The following is a 16,768-nucleotide window of genomic DNA, read 5'->3' on the forward strand; positions in this document are numbered from 1 at the left end:
GATCCAAACCAGCTAGGGCAGTGATGGCGAACCTTTTGAGCTCGGCGTGTCAGCATTTTGAAAAACCCTAACTTAACTCTGGTGCCGTGTCACATATAGAAATTTTTTGATATTTGCAACCATAGTAAAACAAAGACTTATATTTTTGATATTTATTTTACATATTTAAATGCCATTTAACAAAGAAAAATCAACCAAAAAAAATGAGTTCGCGTGTCACCTCTGACACGCATGTCATAGGTTCACCATCACTGAGCTAGGGCAAGGAATGATTTTTAATATTTATGGGATAGATATCTCTGTGAATTACTGGGTTCTATCATTTACTTCTCCTTAACAATAAATTCAGAAAAATATGTCCAGGCCTCTTGAAGAAAGAAAGCATTTAGCTGCAGAAAAGAAATGTGAATCTATTAATATGTATTCTTTGTCTATGGTTTTCACAGAATTATATTTGCTATAAATATTGACAATCTTCTCAGGAAATAGAGGGCCATGTGCTCTTAACCTTAGAAACCAATAAGAAATTCAAAGGAAGCCAAGAAACAACTTACCTCTATGGCAAGTTCTAGGGACAGCCAGTGAACATTTTTGTAGGCAAGCAATCATGCATTTAATAAATATTACAAACTCTGTGATTTAATGTGGAAAAAAGGAACTGTAGAACCAGAGGGCTTTAAAAGTATCTATAAATAAATGTAAATAGCACAATAGTAATTTGATATAATTTTAGTAAATGCTAAGTACCTAAAAAATATATATTATGTATAATTGCAAAATACGTAATCCTTAAAGCAGCGGTTCTCAACCTGTGGGTCGCGACCATCAGAAAACACATATAGCATATCAGATATTTACATTACGATTCATAACAGTAGCAAAATTACAGTTATGAAGTAGCGATGAAAATAATTTTATGGTTGGGGGTCATCACAACATGAGGAACTGTATTAAAGGGTCGCTGCATTAGCAAGGTTGCAAACCACTGCATATGGTAGTGATTATTATCATTATTATTCCCATTTTATAAGTAAGGGAAATATTATGAGAATTGTTCCCAGGTTTCCATCCTGAAGATGTGATGGAGCTTGACCTAGAACCCAATCTTCTGACGTCAACTTTTTTTGCAAATCTACATATTATATTATATACTACAACACAGCACAATTAAGTTAGATCTAAGAAGGACATTTTAAAACCAAGAAATTATAGAACAGACTTTTCTTAAATGTGTCCAAAAAGGAATATAGAAACTTCATTGTTGAAAAGATCCAAATATAATGACTTTTGGTAGAGAAAATGAATTACTTGATCTTCAAAATAGAAAAGGTATTATGAGCAAGAAAATGTGCATGGGATGAAGGTGGGAGTGGCAAAGGAGTAAAGTTATTAGAATGAATAAAATAAAGAAAAAATATGAAACCTCAGACTCAATCGTGGACAGCCTCTAATCCCCCTTCAGAAATGAAATGATCTTCAGAAATGAAATGATCATCAGAGAAACTCGGAAGTTTTCATTAGGGTAAAGAAGAGTTATATAAAGTTCCTGCTGTTTTCAAAACTTCGAACACACACACACACACACACACACACACACACACACACACACACAAAACAAAGGCTAAGTAATCAGATCAGAATCCTGTACTTTGTGCTCTGAAATCAAATGTGGTAACTTAAGAAAAACACACATGAAGACCTCTAAAATCACGGACAACTGATGGAACTAATTTGATAGCTACTTGATCCTCGGGACATGTAATACTCAGACATGGGCTGCAAAAGAAAAAGCATGTGGATTTGATTTCACAAAAGGAGATATAAACAGTCTGGGGCTGAAATAGATGAGAATTAGATTTTAGATCTTCATTATTCTGGGAGAAAGAGATGAACCAATGTTGTCCAGGAAACTAGAAGTGCCTTTCAAAATTGAATTTTCAAAGAACTAGTGAAGGCTGAATATAATTGATCCCACTGAATAAATGGCAGAAAGCTTAAGGGGGAAACTCTGATAAAATATGGTTTCTGCGTCAACAAGTTGCTTCCAATCACCATTTCAAAGATGATGAATGGCTAACATGGCCTCGATCAAAATGAAAGTAAAGAATAAGGACTAGGCCCTAAATTCAATTTCCTCAAGTATTTGTGTAATTGAAGATGGAGTGAGAATTATTTGCAAAATGAGAGCTATATAAATGATTTTTAAAACTACGCATCTGTCTGGGAGATGTTTTTGACATACAGCTTTGAGTGTCTATTATGCACTCAAGAGAAGAGCTGGTAACTCTGTGTGGTAAACAACAAAAATGATGGATAATTGATGAATGTTTAGGTGATGCAAAGACACCTTACAGAATGACCGGAGGCAAGAAAGGTAGCCATAGAAGCATGCCTAGAGCTGATGCTAAGAAAATCATCTCTTAAAAAAAGAATATGAGCCTGGCAGGATGTGGCTCAGTGGTTGAGCATTGACCCAGGAACCAAGAGGTCAGTGGTTCAATTACCCGGTCAAGGCGCATGCCCAGGTTGTGGGTTTGGTCCCCAGTGGGGAGAGTGCAGAGGGCAGCTGATCAATGATGTTTCTCTCTCATCATTGATGTTTCTAACTCTCCCTCTTCCTGCCACTCTCTCTAAAAATCAATAAAAACATATATAAAAAAAGAATATGCAATATCCTTAAAAAATAATTTTAAAAGATAATTTCTCTTCTCTGGTATCATATGCTGAATTAACTATCTTATTTGTTCCCAAGATTTCAATATCCTTAAAGAAAAGAGAAAACAAACAATAAGCACAAGTTAGAGACACAGGATTGAAGTTAGTACCCAGGACTGAAAGAGGCCATGAATCTAGGAAGCCACAGCAATCTGTTTCCAGGAGATGATCTCAATCAATGGTGCATTCGTTTCAGCAGATCTCATCCAGCCTCACTGGGTCTGGCTGAAGAAGTCCCTCTTCTGATTCCATCCTTACCAGGCAGTCTTTGAAGAGGTACATTTTCCTTGGGTCTCCTTAGAGATACAGAGTATTGCCTTGGAGAGGAAAAAGGGACTCTCCTATTTCTTGAATGGAATAGTCTCCCGTTTAAAATGTAATTCGCTAATATTTCAGGATTTTATAATGTTGTTGAGAATTGGCCTTGGCTCTGTACATTCGGCACACTGATGAAATAGTGAATTTTGGATCTAGAAAAAAAAAAAAAAATTTCCAGGTACCTCCTGGAGGCCACTTGGAAACTAGATAGGTAGTCCTTTCTTGGCATGCACTACATCTCCATACATTCCATTCAATATTCCAGGACATGGGACAGTTCAGCCTGAAAATAGACATGTCAAGAGATTTTTGATGAACCATATAAATGTATACATGATTAAATAGTAGATACATTTTTATTTGGAAATTATTACCTAGCAATTGGTTAAATTATCTTGGGCTAGAAGACAAGTTTTATCAATATAATTCCTTCTACTTGTAATTCCTAGTATGCAACAATGGACACAGAGAAAAGAGAATAAATTCATGTGACATTGATGGTTGTCTTTCCTCAGATAAAAACAACATCAAAAGTGACATCTGACTGACAAATCATTATCAGTATGTCTGCGCATAATATATTTGGAGGGATTTGTTCCCTTGCAAGGTGTACTAGCTGTGGTAAACATCTTTGGCACTGCATTTCTGTGATTCTTTTACATTTAAAATCGACTGGAATTTGACAGATCTTGTCCTATAGCATTTAAATTCATTTTTCATGCAAATTCTAATTTCATTATTTTCTGTTTCCAAGTATATCTATTTGCATAGTTACTAGCAATTGCTAGCAATATTACAGTACTATTCTTTTTTTAAAATATATTTTATTGATTTTTTTACAGAGAGGAAGGGAGAGGGATAGAGAGTTAGAAACATTGATAGGAGAGAAACATCGATCAGCTGCCTCCTGCACACCCCCTACTGGGGATGTGCCCACAACCAAGGTACATGCCCTTGACTGGAATCGAACCTGGGACCCTTCAGTCCACAGGCCGACGCTCTATCCACTAAGCCAAACCAGTTAGGGCAATGGTACTATTCTTTAATCACAAACAAATTTTTTTTTTTTGCAATGACCAGGACACTATTATCAATTACTGGATCTTACCAAAAATGCAATTAGTCAGACACTATTTAACAAAGGGCTTATAAGATGCTTAGGAAATTCATTAATATAGATATCAAGGGATGCAACCATGCCCATGTCTCTGATAATGACATTATAATGGATTTGTTGACCGGAAAAAGAAATGCTCAAGTATATTCTTACACTACATTTCCTGGTCGTTGGCTTTTTCAGTTGTCTCAAGTCTACTGAATCTTTATCTGCAACATTGGTCTTCTGGCCCTTATAACTAAATTCAGCAATGTTTTTAGACACCTGTGTGTAGGGATTATTCCAGATGTATCATGCTATGGTGAACAAGGCAAAGATCCTGCTCTCATACTACTAAGTACAGTACAATGGGAGACACAGCATGTAAAGGCAATATCGCTCCCAACTAGGCCTCCTATTTCTCTTCATTAATCAATGGCTGTACAATCATGTTTCTACAACTTTCCCTCCATCTCTGCATCACTGGGCATTTGATAACCACTAGTTTTCTAATTCTAAATCCCTCCTTAGCTGGCCACATTTTTTAAAATATTCTTCCCAGCCCCAAAACTTACTTCTCCAATATTCTCTTATAGTTCAGTATTGTTTTCACATACTCTGTTGAACATGATCTCTTTTCTGGTATCATGTGCTGAATTAACTATCTTATTTGTTCCCAAGATTTCATAATCCCCAGGGTGCTAATGATTTTAAAGCTATATTTCTGCTACTCTTTGTACTCTCAAGTTTCAAATGTATATTTTCAATCACTTGTTAGATGTCACCTGAATGTTTAAAGGTACCTTAAAGCCCACATGCCTTAATCAGATACATTCTCCTGGAAATGTGGTATTCTTCTATTTTTCCCAGGTTGTCAATAGCACCAATAAGTTCCCCGCCTCCCCCCCCCCCCCCCCCAGGTTGCTATTGTTGGCATCACTCATGATTCTCTATAATCTTACCCATATTTCTCTTTATCAAATATCTCCTTATCCATCCTTCAAGACTTGGCTACAATTCTTCATATCTGCTACCCATATCTTCCTCTGGCTGTAGCATCATTTAATCTGTAGAAGGCCTCGTATGCCTTTACTTTCAAACATCTAATTCTGTACATCTCATTCTCCACCGCAATACTAAAATGCATAGAAGGCAGAGAGCATGACTCCCTCACCTTTGGATCCTCCATGGGAATTTGCATAGAGTAAAATACTCAACAAATGGTTATTGAACTTAATGAATTCTGATAATAGTGCAAATTCTCTGTTCATTGTATAAAATTTCATCTATGGCTGCTATGACCTTTTGCTACAAATGCTGGGTTAGTGAAATGCAGCCTCAAACTGAACAGGAACAATATGCATGATTCAGTCTAGTTCACTGAGGTTCAGGAATGCAGCCTCAGAGAAACAAACCTCTCAGATTTATGTGGGTCCTCCAATTACTTCCTCTATGTAGATGCTGACTAGTTCAGATAAGAAATAAAGTCAAAGAATGAATACTTTGCAAGAGAAATGAATGAGTAGACAATTTTTAAACAGCAGGACAGTATTCTACTACCTTTCTATTACCAAAATATTTTATAGCACATGTCACAGATTTCATTTTAATATACAGTAATAAAATTAGTTTCTTTTAAGATTGCCATATTTTAGCAGTTGAAAATCTGTTTCTAAGGAGCATTTAAATTTTCATGCATTTCAAATATTGTCTCCTTTTGTAATAAACATAGTATACTTTCTGGATAGTAATAAGAAGGCATACAAGATAATGAGAGTAACATCAATAAATCTATTTGCATAGATCAGCCGTGGGCAAACTACGGGGATTCGGCCCGTTTGAAATGAATAAAACTATTGAAATAAAAGACCGTACCCTTTTATGTAATGATGTTTACTTTGAATTTATATTAGTTCACACAAACACTCCATCCATGCTTTTGTTCCGGCCCTCCGGTCCAGTTTAAGAACCCATTGTGGCCCTCGAGTCAAAAAGTTTGCCCACCCCTGGCATAGATTAAGGAAAATTCATCAGGAATAAGATTTTAAAACAAGGCAAACTATTGTCTATATTTCAGCTAGAAAGGGCATGTAACATAAAGACAAATACCCAGAAACATAACTTACATCTTGAGATAGCAATTAGAAAAACAATTTGTAACCAGACACAAGGAATAAATAGCTTTAAAAAAATAAGCTTAATATAATGCAATCAACCCTAATCTAATCATCTATTTAATTTGAGTAAGACAATTGGTCTTCTGAAAAGAAAACAATAACTTCAAAAGATTATTCACAGACTCCTATTATGTTTGAAAGGCCTAATTTAAAGCAGATATTTTAGAAATTATATTTATAAACAAGGAGAGAAAAGAGACATACAACTAACCTGTTCTGTAGTTTAGACTTAGATTCAGCACCTGCTGCCGATTTCATCAATGATAAATTCTGGAGCTTTTTTTAAAAAACTAATTATATTTAGCACAAAAAAGGGAAGGTATAGAAAATAAACAAACTCAACTCAAAACAAAACAAATAATTTGACTTAATTTAGTTTACCATGAAGCCTCCAAGCCAATTTAATAATTTTCTTAAAACTATGTTGAAGATAGGTAAAAAGAGAGGATATGATGTAGGAAATACGTAACATTTCATAGCCTTCTTTCAGCCCAAAATGTTACTTACTAAATGTCAAATTTCAATAAAAACATTTACAATTGTTTCGTCTATATAATTTCCTCTCCCTTCTCTGTACTGCATACCACTCTAATCTTCTCTAATGAGCTTTCTCTTTTTCATATCATAGTGAACTCTCTACAAGGTTGTATCTCCCGGACATAAGGACTGCCACCTCGAAAGCTGAATTATTTCTCGTTACTTCAACTTCCTCAGAGAACCTCGGATATATTTTATTTTCAATGCATGCTTGTTGAATCAAAGTGAATAACCACAGCTTTGTCACCATATAATCATTCCATTAAACAAGAGATATTATTCTGCTTTGCTTTACTAAAGAAAGCTTTTCTTACCAAAAAAAAAAAAAACATTCAATAGAAAAGGTAAGAAGAGAGTGTTTTACCCTAAAAGAAGAATATTGAGATGAAACAGTTTCTCAGTAAGTAGACTCACCTCTGAGGTTGAGTGCTAACTACACTATAAAACCCAAGTTCCAGAGTTTCTTTATCACCTAAAAGATGCTTAAGAGTGTCATGTTTCAGCAACATCAAGTATTTTATACACAAATCTAGAAAAAAATCCAAGGAAGAAGTACATACAACCTATAAGCAAAAAGCTATGTGGAAAATATGGGGATAACACCTTAACTAAATAGGAAGCTAAACATAGAATGCATTATTCAATAAGTGTATTAAAATCGAGATAAGCGAATGCTTTGAGAGTCTGGAGGCAACAAACCCACTAACTGACCTCCAAAGTCACTTTGAGATTTGATGAGCGCTCATTCTGTCCTCAAATGTCAGAAGGTTCAGCAGAGTGATTTAGTTTTAAAGGGTCTAATTAGAATAAAAAGGGTAATATGGCCATATGTTTTATTAGTGTTAATTATTAATACTGAGATTAAAAAAGAAAGGGCTGAGAGTTCGGTGAGCATACTAATTGGACTGTTTCTTTCAGCTTGTTTTCCTCATCAGTGTGAACATTTTGCAGCAGTTCAAAGGAAATGTACACCTGACCAACACTCATTCAACTGGAATGCTAGGTGTAAAATGTAAAACCGTTTTTTAAAAAAGAGAATAGGGAATGTGGGAAGATAATAATGGCTTCATCCACCCAGAATGAAAAAGAGCACAGAGTTGGGTTGATGTGCTGCTAGAAGATAGAATTCTTTCTTCCCCTCATTTTAGGTCCTTTATATGTTTAAAGGGCATTGCTCCTGGTGGTTGCCCTTGTCAACCTACAAAAATGAGAAGTTCAGCAAAAGGTGTTCAAGGTCAGAATGTCATCCTTACCAGTAATTACAGGATGCTTTCTTTGCAAGACTAAACATTTTATAACGTTTTGATGAGGAAGCCACTGTGTTATGTCCAATCCAACCAGTAAGTAATAATCACAATCATTTACCATTATTTAAATAATAGTAGTAAATAATTGTATCAGCCATTGATATCATGAAATTATCGCTGCTGTTATACTTATAAATTATTGGGTGCTATTATCCTATTTAGTTTCTTCCACAATCATTCTATGACTTATTGAAAAAAGTGGGGCTAAGAGAGGTCAGGGAATTACATTATTAGTAAGAGGAGAAATCAGGATTCAAACTGATATCATCAGATTTCAAAGCCTGGTTTTAAACCACTGCATTCTGTCCACAACATTGCCTCTCCTCTGGAACTAAAATCTCCTTTAGCTCCTTTTAGATTGTGCAGCTCATTTTGCTGGAAAGCTGCTGTAGACATCTGCATTGACTGAAACCCGGTGCAGAGACAGTCTTTATAATCACTGCTCCTCTCTAATAAATCTGAAGAAGTGGGAGTAAGCAGGGATCTCCTGAGTGAGGGCGTGTGGACTTCTGGAGGACACTTGGGGATAGGGGCCATTTCACAGGTGGCTGGGAAAGCAGAAGGTGCGGCCTCCGTCAGACACCGGCAACTAGAGTGACATGGTGACATGCAGAGCCACGAAAATGAATCCTTTCCTAGGAACGTTAGTCTCTTCCTCCAGAAAAAATGTTGCGGAGCATTTGTTTCGTGGTATTATGTTTGCAACATTAACAAGCGCATGAGCATCTCTGGGAAGATAGAGCGGCAGCCGTGCCACATATTTCAATCTAAATTGAAAACAGCACAAGCCGACAGTGACTGGATGACAGTAGCTTACAGGTGACTGCTGAAAATTGGGTGGGTGGGAGGAAACTAGAGAGAGAGAAGTCCCTTTATCTCACAAAAAGATATGACTTTCATCTGTATGCTCATTACCTATAGTCATATAAAAACGGTGGTTCATTCTCAAATAATATTTCATGTAGACAGCCATTTATTTCTGAAAACAAGGTGAAAAGTGCATGGCAGATACCTAATGGGTTTGTGGTGGACTGTAACATGTTTTAACCTTCAAGGGGCACTGTAATCTAAACACTAGTTAAAGCATGTGGCGTGAGAATGAATGAAGCAACAATTAAGTATAGCTTATATAAGTCTGGAAAAGCAGAGAAAGTTTGGAAGTGGGGAATTAAAAAAATATCAATATATACAAATCAAAATTATTTCTTAAATATCTGAGAGAATCAAGAGGCATAAAATTATTCAGGCATTTAGAGTGGCCAAATTTAACATTTAAAAAATTTTCCCCATGGATCAACTGCTATTTTCCTGGTTTTATTTAATTTTATGTTAAACTACTTGTAATTTTACCTAGAGAAAAATACATACTGTTTTCCACCCTTTGATCACTCTTACTCTAACCAAAGTTTACACTCATTGTCAAGAAAATAAAAAAGTAAATGTGCTTATTCTACCGAGAGATCATTTAATCATAATTAATATATTTTAAGGATATTGCACCCAGGGCTAGATCAGATCTACAGTTGGCTCTTGTACAGTGTGATTTGAAGGAGGCTCCAAAACTACCTCCCACCTTGGCTTATGGTGGTACCAACCTTGCTCCCCATAAGGCTAGAAATCATATCACTGCACTCAGTCCACTACTTTGATTTATCTTCTATAAGATGCATATGGTATATGGGTTGCAAGGAAGGCCCTAGAATTACCTTTGCCCTGCCCACATTAACACATATTATCAAATTTGCTCGCCATCTCGCTAAGAGACCCAAAGGTCTCTTTCTGTTCCAGAGAGTAATTGGATGCGAGGAGAGAATTGTAGATTGCTGGTTCTGGCTAAGATTTTAGAGTTAATTGAGTTAATTGCCTTATTAGATGACCAGAAGCAGACCCAGATGGAGAAAGTGACCTACACAATCCTAATGGCAAAACTGGAATTAGCGGTCAAGTGGAACATTTTTTATATTTGAGTTGTTAAATAATACATCTGCTCAAGTCATAAATAGCAAAGACAAGATAGCCTTGCAAGTATGATTCAGGGGGTACTTTGGGAAGAGTAAAGAGACCATGGCATGAAAGCAGGGGCCAAGATAAATATATACAATAGACCTAAAGAAATTGTGAAATACCACTCCAAGGGAAAGTGTGAAGGCTCCTATGTAATTAAGAGCAGGGCAAGCTTTTGCACAACCAATGCCTGCCCTTAATGTGATCATGTTTTCAAACCTAATATTTGGTTTTCACTTCAATTATCAATTCATTACTGTAGGTTTTATTTTAACATTTCATCTTCAAATATTTTATCCTCAACTTCCCACCTTGAATTCCATATTTTCAAATATTTGATTCCACTAAATGTATTTTAATAAAATAATAAATAACCAGTTTCCACCAGTCTTATCAAAGGATCAATTTGAATAATCATAATATTGATAATAATTAATGTAAAAGGAACAAAACTATATTAGTAATCTTTTTCATGTATATTTCATAAGGGTTTTAAAATTTTTTTAATGGAATAATTTCCATTATTTATTTCCAGAAACCCATGGGATGAATGTAAGTACCCCAAATTTGGATTTATCAAATTAGTGGGTCTCATTCTAATTATTAGATCAGTTTTTAAGAAATTATATTTTAGAGTGCATTTTCTTCCCTAAGCTAATAAGAGAAAATCTCATTTGGCATCTGTCACTAATGTGGGTTGGAATATAAGGTAAAGCTTGTTATATAAAGAGTTAACCCACACGTCTTCTTAATGGAATTTTATTTATTATGCTAAAGTATAGAAACCAGACAAAGGCTTTTGTAAAACATTTGCATTTCACTGCCTATCTATTTACATTTTCCTGTGATTAGTTGTATCCTTACTGTAGCATCTGTGAAAACTTATTTTTATTATTAGCCACCCCAACTTATAGTCAGTTACATTATGACATTGGAGTGTTAGAATGTTGTATATCATTGTACTGAAAATTACCTTCTAAATTTTACAATGAAAGTTTATACAAAACCATGTTATAACTGCATAGTTTCACATAGGTTAAAATTCAAGGAAAATATTTGAGGTAATAATAATTAGAAACTAGGACAGCATCCAAAATGATATTTTCATGGAAAATCCAATACAAATCCTGATTAAAACCTAACCAAGCAAGACACTGCCGATTACCTGGATTCCAATTAAATATGACAAATGAATACTTGACAGGTTTCAATCCCAATTCTATTTATGTCAGAATGACCCATTAAAATTGAAAATGAAATTACCAGAATGCAAGCAATACAATTGCATTTTATAGCTGGTCTGAAAACTTGGACCTGACCAAACCCTTATTCAAATGTCAAGGGCTACATTCAGATCACCCAAAGTGAATCACATCTCCTTCTCCTCCTTCTGCCATTACCTACAGAGCAGGGCTAACATGAATCACAGCTAGCCGATTACAAATTGTTATGTAAACTCTGAATTTCAAGTGTCAGTCACATACAAAGTCAGGAAAAATCAGTCATATTATGATGGTCCTTACTATTGCCAAGACTAAAAACATGGTTATAAAAAATAACTAAGAGCCTTCTTTGGGAAATGTTTCTTAGGAAACTTTCTAGTCTCTTAACAGGCTCATCTGTTTAACTTTCCATGGCATGCATGTTTATTAAAAGTAATCATTACATGTTTGTCATATTGTAATGTTGTTTATTATTAATCATTTCCTTCTTATTTTGAAGGCACTGGATCACTTAAACTAAAATATATATATATATATATATATATATATATATATATATATATACACACACATTAAAGTGTGATCATAATGCCAATGATACAAAGTTTTTCTATTAATATAGCTGACATAAAAATACTTAATTATTCATTGTTGTTTATGGTGAGACAAGTACTTTTAAAAACAAAATTATATCGTATCATCAAAAGGTAATCACGCATATAGTAATGCCCTTAAATCAATTAATCCTGCCTTCCTGGGTGTGTGCATGCTTGCATGTGCATATGTAAAATATTATTACAGTGTTTTAAATTTAATTTTTACTTTTGTGCAAAGCATTTCAAACATATTTGCCTTAAACATATATTCATCAGCACTCCAATGCATATCAAATATGTTTATACTTATTTCAAAATCACTAAAGTTAATTCTTAAAGATCATATCAAACTCCCATCAACATAAGCACACACCACCATACACACAGATAAGCATGCCTTTATAGCCATAAGGCAAAATGCCATTTAAATTCTAAATTAATCAGGAGGGATTATCAAGAATCAGACCCTGACATCATATCTTCTCACCCAGATAGCAATGTGGAAAAATAATTATTTAACCTTGTTTAGTTTAGCAATAATTTCACTTGGGGTCACTTTTGATATATCACTCTCTAGTGCTGAATTTTAATATTAATAGTTAAAACTCTAGAAATAAATCAGTTTCTTCTGCATTAATATATTCTATTTGCATATCATCACTAAAGAAACTGCTATGTAACAAAAAGAATGTCTTATTTCACTTGGGGGATGAAATGATAAAAAAAATTAATTTCCAGTTTTCATGAGATAAAATGTTTGTGATTCCCCTTACTTCCCCTACATATAATCTCTTTTTATACTTGAAATAATAATAAACTTAGTAAGAAATTCACCATTCCATTATTAGACATAAACCTATTCCTCAGGCATTTACTCAGAACCTGAAATCCAAAAAATAAATCACCTCATTGTCTTTGGGAACATAAATGAATGCATAAACTTTTATAGGTACTATTCGCAATCATAATTCGGTAACTTGGAGAAAAATGTGCATAAGGCCAATTGTTGTGGTAATTATGGGAATCATCTCACAACAGAAAGAGAAATAGAGTACTATCATTTGTTTTCCTCCCATTTCCTTACACAAAAGTGAGAAAAATCATATACTTAAGTGAGAGGGGAATTCTAATAGCATTTACAATATACTTTCAAGAACAATACCATTCTCCTTCTTGACTCTATATCAGCTATCATTGAAGAAAGGTTTGAAATGCTTTTCTAAATGTCTAGGAGAAGAAAGAGTAGAGCAAGTGTGTTGACTGTCATTTCCTTTCACTAAGACTGGACAGTTGCAATTGAAGAAATAGTTGCATGACAAAAATGAATAGAAGAAAACAATAACACATGATCTTTCTCAAATTGCTCTCATTTCAGTATTATGCACTGATTTAGTTTTTTTTTTCATAACAGATACTACTTTTATTTGTAACTGTTTATTTCTGACAGGCTGTCTTAACAATGGTGAATTTTACCTATACAGTTATGTTCCCTTACTTAGCATTCACTTTAGGAAATATTTATGATTTCAAATAGAAGGGTTTTAGTGTCAGCTGTTTTATTTTGGGTTTAGACTGACCTTCACGAGGCTACTGATTACGGCTCGCTAGCGTGATTATGTGTGTGGATGTTGTGTTTGCCCCTACCATTTTCCATATGCTCTGCCTCACCAACACTGCCATCCGGCGTGGTCCTCTCATAGTTGTCCTCTGGGAGTGGAAGGGCACCCAGTCTTGGCCCTGATGAACTCTTACTGCTTGGTGTTTCTGACTCCTCCAGCCCGCTGTCATAGCAACTCTGCAGTGACCCCTGATGTGGGTCCTGAGGCTGACTCACAACAGAAAACGTCACTCTACGAAATGGCTGTAAAAGAAAAGATTCTGAATGTCACTAAGGTAGAAGATAGTCAATGATCTTATTAAAAATACATAAATTACATACATTACGGTCTACTGACAACTCATTCAATATAAAATGGTTAACATGATATGATGAAATCTGTTTGGTTAACTCCTTATTTTCTGAGGCAATGCCTACCTAGAACTTAGATTTTATTATGGACAACCTGAAAATTTCCTTTCTGAAACAGAGATTAGAAAACAGCAATTTCACTAAAACACACATTTAAATCTATGTTAGTCCCATTTATTCAATCTTTATCTATTCTGTAGTCTTCACTTCAAATATGTTTTTCACAAATGGACTCTATAAAAACAAGAGCCAGTGGTTTGAGAAAGCAATAAATATTTAATTAATACATTGTAAGAAGACTTCATTTTAAATACATTTTCCATATGATCTAATGGTTTAAAAATATGTGTTCTGGCAGATGACTTAAACTATTAAAGGTACAGCTGATGAGTAGGAATTCAAATGCAGTTGCTAGAAAATAGGAATATATTTCTTACTTCATTCATATTAAACAAATTACCTATTGACCTTGAAATTTTGAGGGTAGTATTGAAATAATAGATAAAAGTTTTCTTAATCAGGGAATGGAAAATGAACTAAAAATTTAATTACATGTGCTTTTTATGACTATAATTTGTTCTAAAAGAGTAACATCATGTACAGCCTTTAGACTGGATTTTTAAAATGTTGCAAATCTTTATCTAATTGGACCCCACAATTTGCAATGATACTGACATTGGCTGGACTGAAGATTTACTATACATGGAATTTACACATTATTGTAACTACAAAATAAAAAATGTAGGTTCATTAAGGAAACAAACTAATGCCATCCATTGACAGGGTTACGTACATAATATCTGGGGCATGGGGGGAGGGCAATATGAAAAGATTCTGTAATACATGTCTGAGGTTATTCATGGCAATAGTTGGGTTTGAAGCTCTTATGTGGTTTGAAAATTGCATAAATATATAGACTTTTAAACCTGTAACACACATTTCTTTCTCATATAAAGTATAAAATGAATCCTGCCAGAAAATAGTGAGAAAGTTAAAGAACATTTTTTCCACTTTTATAACTTGAACCAGAGGACTGTTGCATGGAATTTGTCCACTGGGGGAGGGAGGTGTTCCTCAGCCCAGCCTGCACCCTCTCCAATCTGGGATCCCTTAGGGGATGTTTGACTACCGGTTTAGGCCCAATCCCATAGAATGTCCGGCAGTTGGACATCCCTTTCACAATCCAGGACTGCTGGCTCCCAATCACTTTCCTGCCTGATTGCCCCTAACCATTTCTGCCTGCCAGCCTGATTGCCCCCTAACCCCTCCCCTGCTGGCCTGGTCATCCCCAACTGCTTCCCCCTGCTGGCCTGTCCCCTCCCGCCCAACTGCCCTCACCTGTAGGCCCGGTCACCCCCAACTGCCTTCCCCTGCTGGCCCAATCGCCCCCAACTGCCCTCTCCTGCTGGCCTGTTCACCCATAACTGCCCTCCCTTGCTGGCTATCTTGTAGCAGCCATCTTGTGACGATATGGGGGCAGTCATCTTGTGACATTTGCATGTGCAAAGTCTGATTTTTACCAGAATGAAAAAGATTTTATAGTGATTGTATAGGACAAATAACTACATGGGAAATGGGAAAACATTTAAAGCACATTCTCTTCATAATGTTTCCCTGAACTGGGACTGAAGTATTTTAAAACAATTATAAAATACTTCTAGTACAAGCATGGGCCAAAATGTATGAAAATATACCCTACAGAAATATTATCCTTATTTTATTAATAATTCTTATATTTATTTGCAGTTGTGAGACTGTGAAACCTCTTTATATTTATGATGCTTTACCTTATGTGTACATATTTTCTTTTATTTTCATTTATCACTCCCTGTTGACTGCAGACTCTCTGTGATATGTTTTATGTCTGTAGTCTCACCTTGGAAATGAGACCACTGACAGTTTCCTCAAACCACATTGCTCTGCACACAGAAGATACTCACCAAAGTATATTCTGCTGAACGATGATATTTTAATGACAAGGTTAAATTTAGGAAAAACACCGAGGGTCATGGAGATATATTGTCACTTCAAGACGAGGCAATATCTAAGTCTATTTTAATGAGTCTCAGATCTTTTAGAATCAGCCTTTACTAATGCAAGATATTCAAAATATGTAAGAAAATACATAGTTTATAGTTATACATTGACCAAAGGAAAATGAATAAGAAATCTTAAGAAATGATGTTTCATTTTCATACAAAAGTAGGAAACAGGCCAACGGTGGGTTGTCTATACACTGGTTCCACCAAAGTTGATAGGATAGCAGAGAAACGGGTGATAGGTATGTTTGCAACGACAAATGTGCAAAATAATCATTTTTCTATAATGTGTCATACAATAACTGCAATGAATCTATCTGTGCATTTTATTTTATTAATTGCCTGCCTTATTTTGAATGTGAACACTTTAATCTCCATGAAATATTTTAGATTCCATATTAAATTCAATGATGAAAAATGTTTTAATTTTAAAATACACAGATCAATATATATTCTAAAAATACTTATACTCATGAATGCTTTCTTTAGTATAAAATGTTTTACTTAAAATAATATCTGAATGAAAAATAATTCACAATAAAAATTTAAAGTAGAGTATCGCCCAATGGATCACAAACTACCCATCAATCATTTCTATCTGTTTTATAACAGATCCCATTAAAACTGCAGAGTACAATATCAATTTGTATTACTATCCCTTAAACCTTATTTTGATAATTTTTAATAATTAAAATTACTGTGGCAAGATTTTCAAGTTGGTAATGTGAACCAAATTAGTACAGAATACTAAATCCTGAATTCTGCAAAAGTTAAGCTTTAATATCAA

General features: G+C 34.8%; 1 protein-coding gene across 3 annotated transcripts in view; it reads right to left on the reverse strand.

Annotated features, from left to right (window-relative positions):
* PCDH7 (protocadherin 7) overlaps positions 1 to 16,768 on the reverse strand; it is a 431,570-nt gene that overhangs the window by 216,292 nt on the left and 198,510 nt on the right. For 2 of the 3 annotated variants that reach the window (XM_081087573.1, XM_081087575.1), the window contains exon 2: positions 13,618 to 13,834. In XM_081087573.1, coding sequence (XP_080943699.1) covers positions 13,618 to 13,834 — 217 coding nt within the window. The remainder of the gene's footprint in view (positions 1 to 13,617; positions 13,835 to 16,768) is intronic. The other variant, XM_081087574.1, reaches the window with a different exon arrangement.

Source organism: Myotis nattereri (genome assembly GCF_964212035.1).
Source record: "Myotis nattereri genome assembly, chromosome: 1".
Lineage (NCBI taxonomy): Eukaryota > Metazoa > Chordata > Mammalia > Chiroptera > Vespertilionidae > Myotis > Myotis nattereri.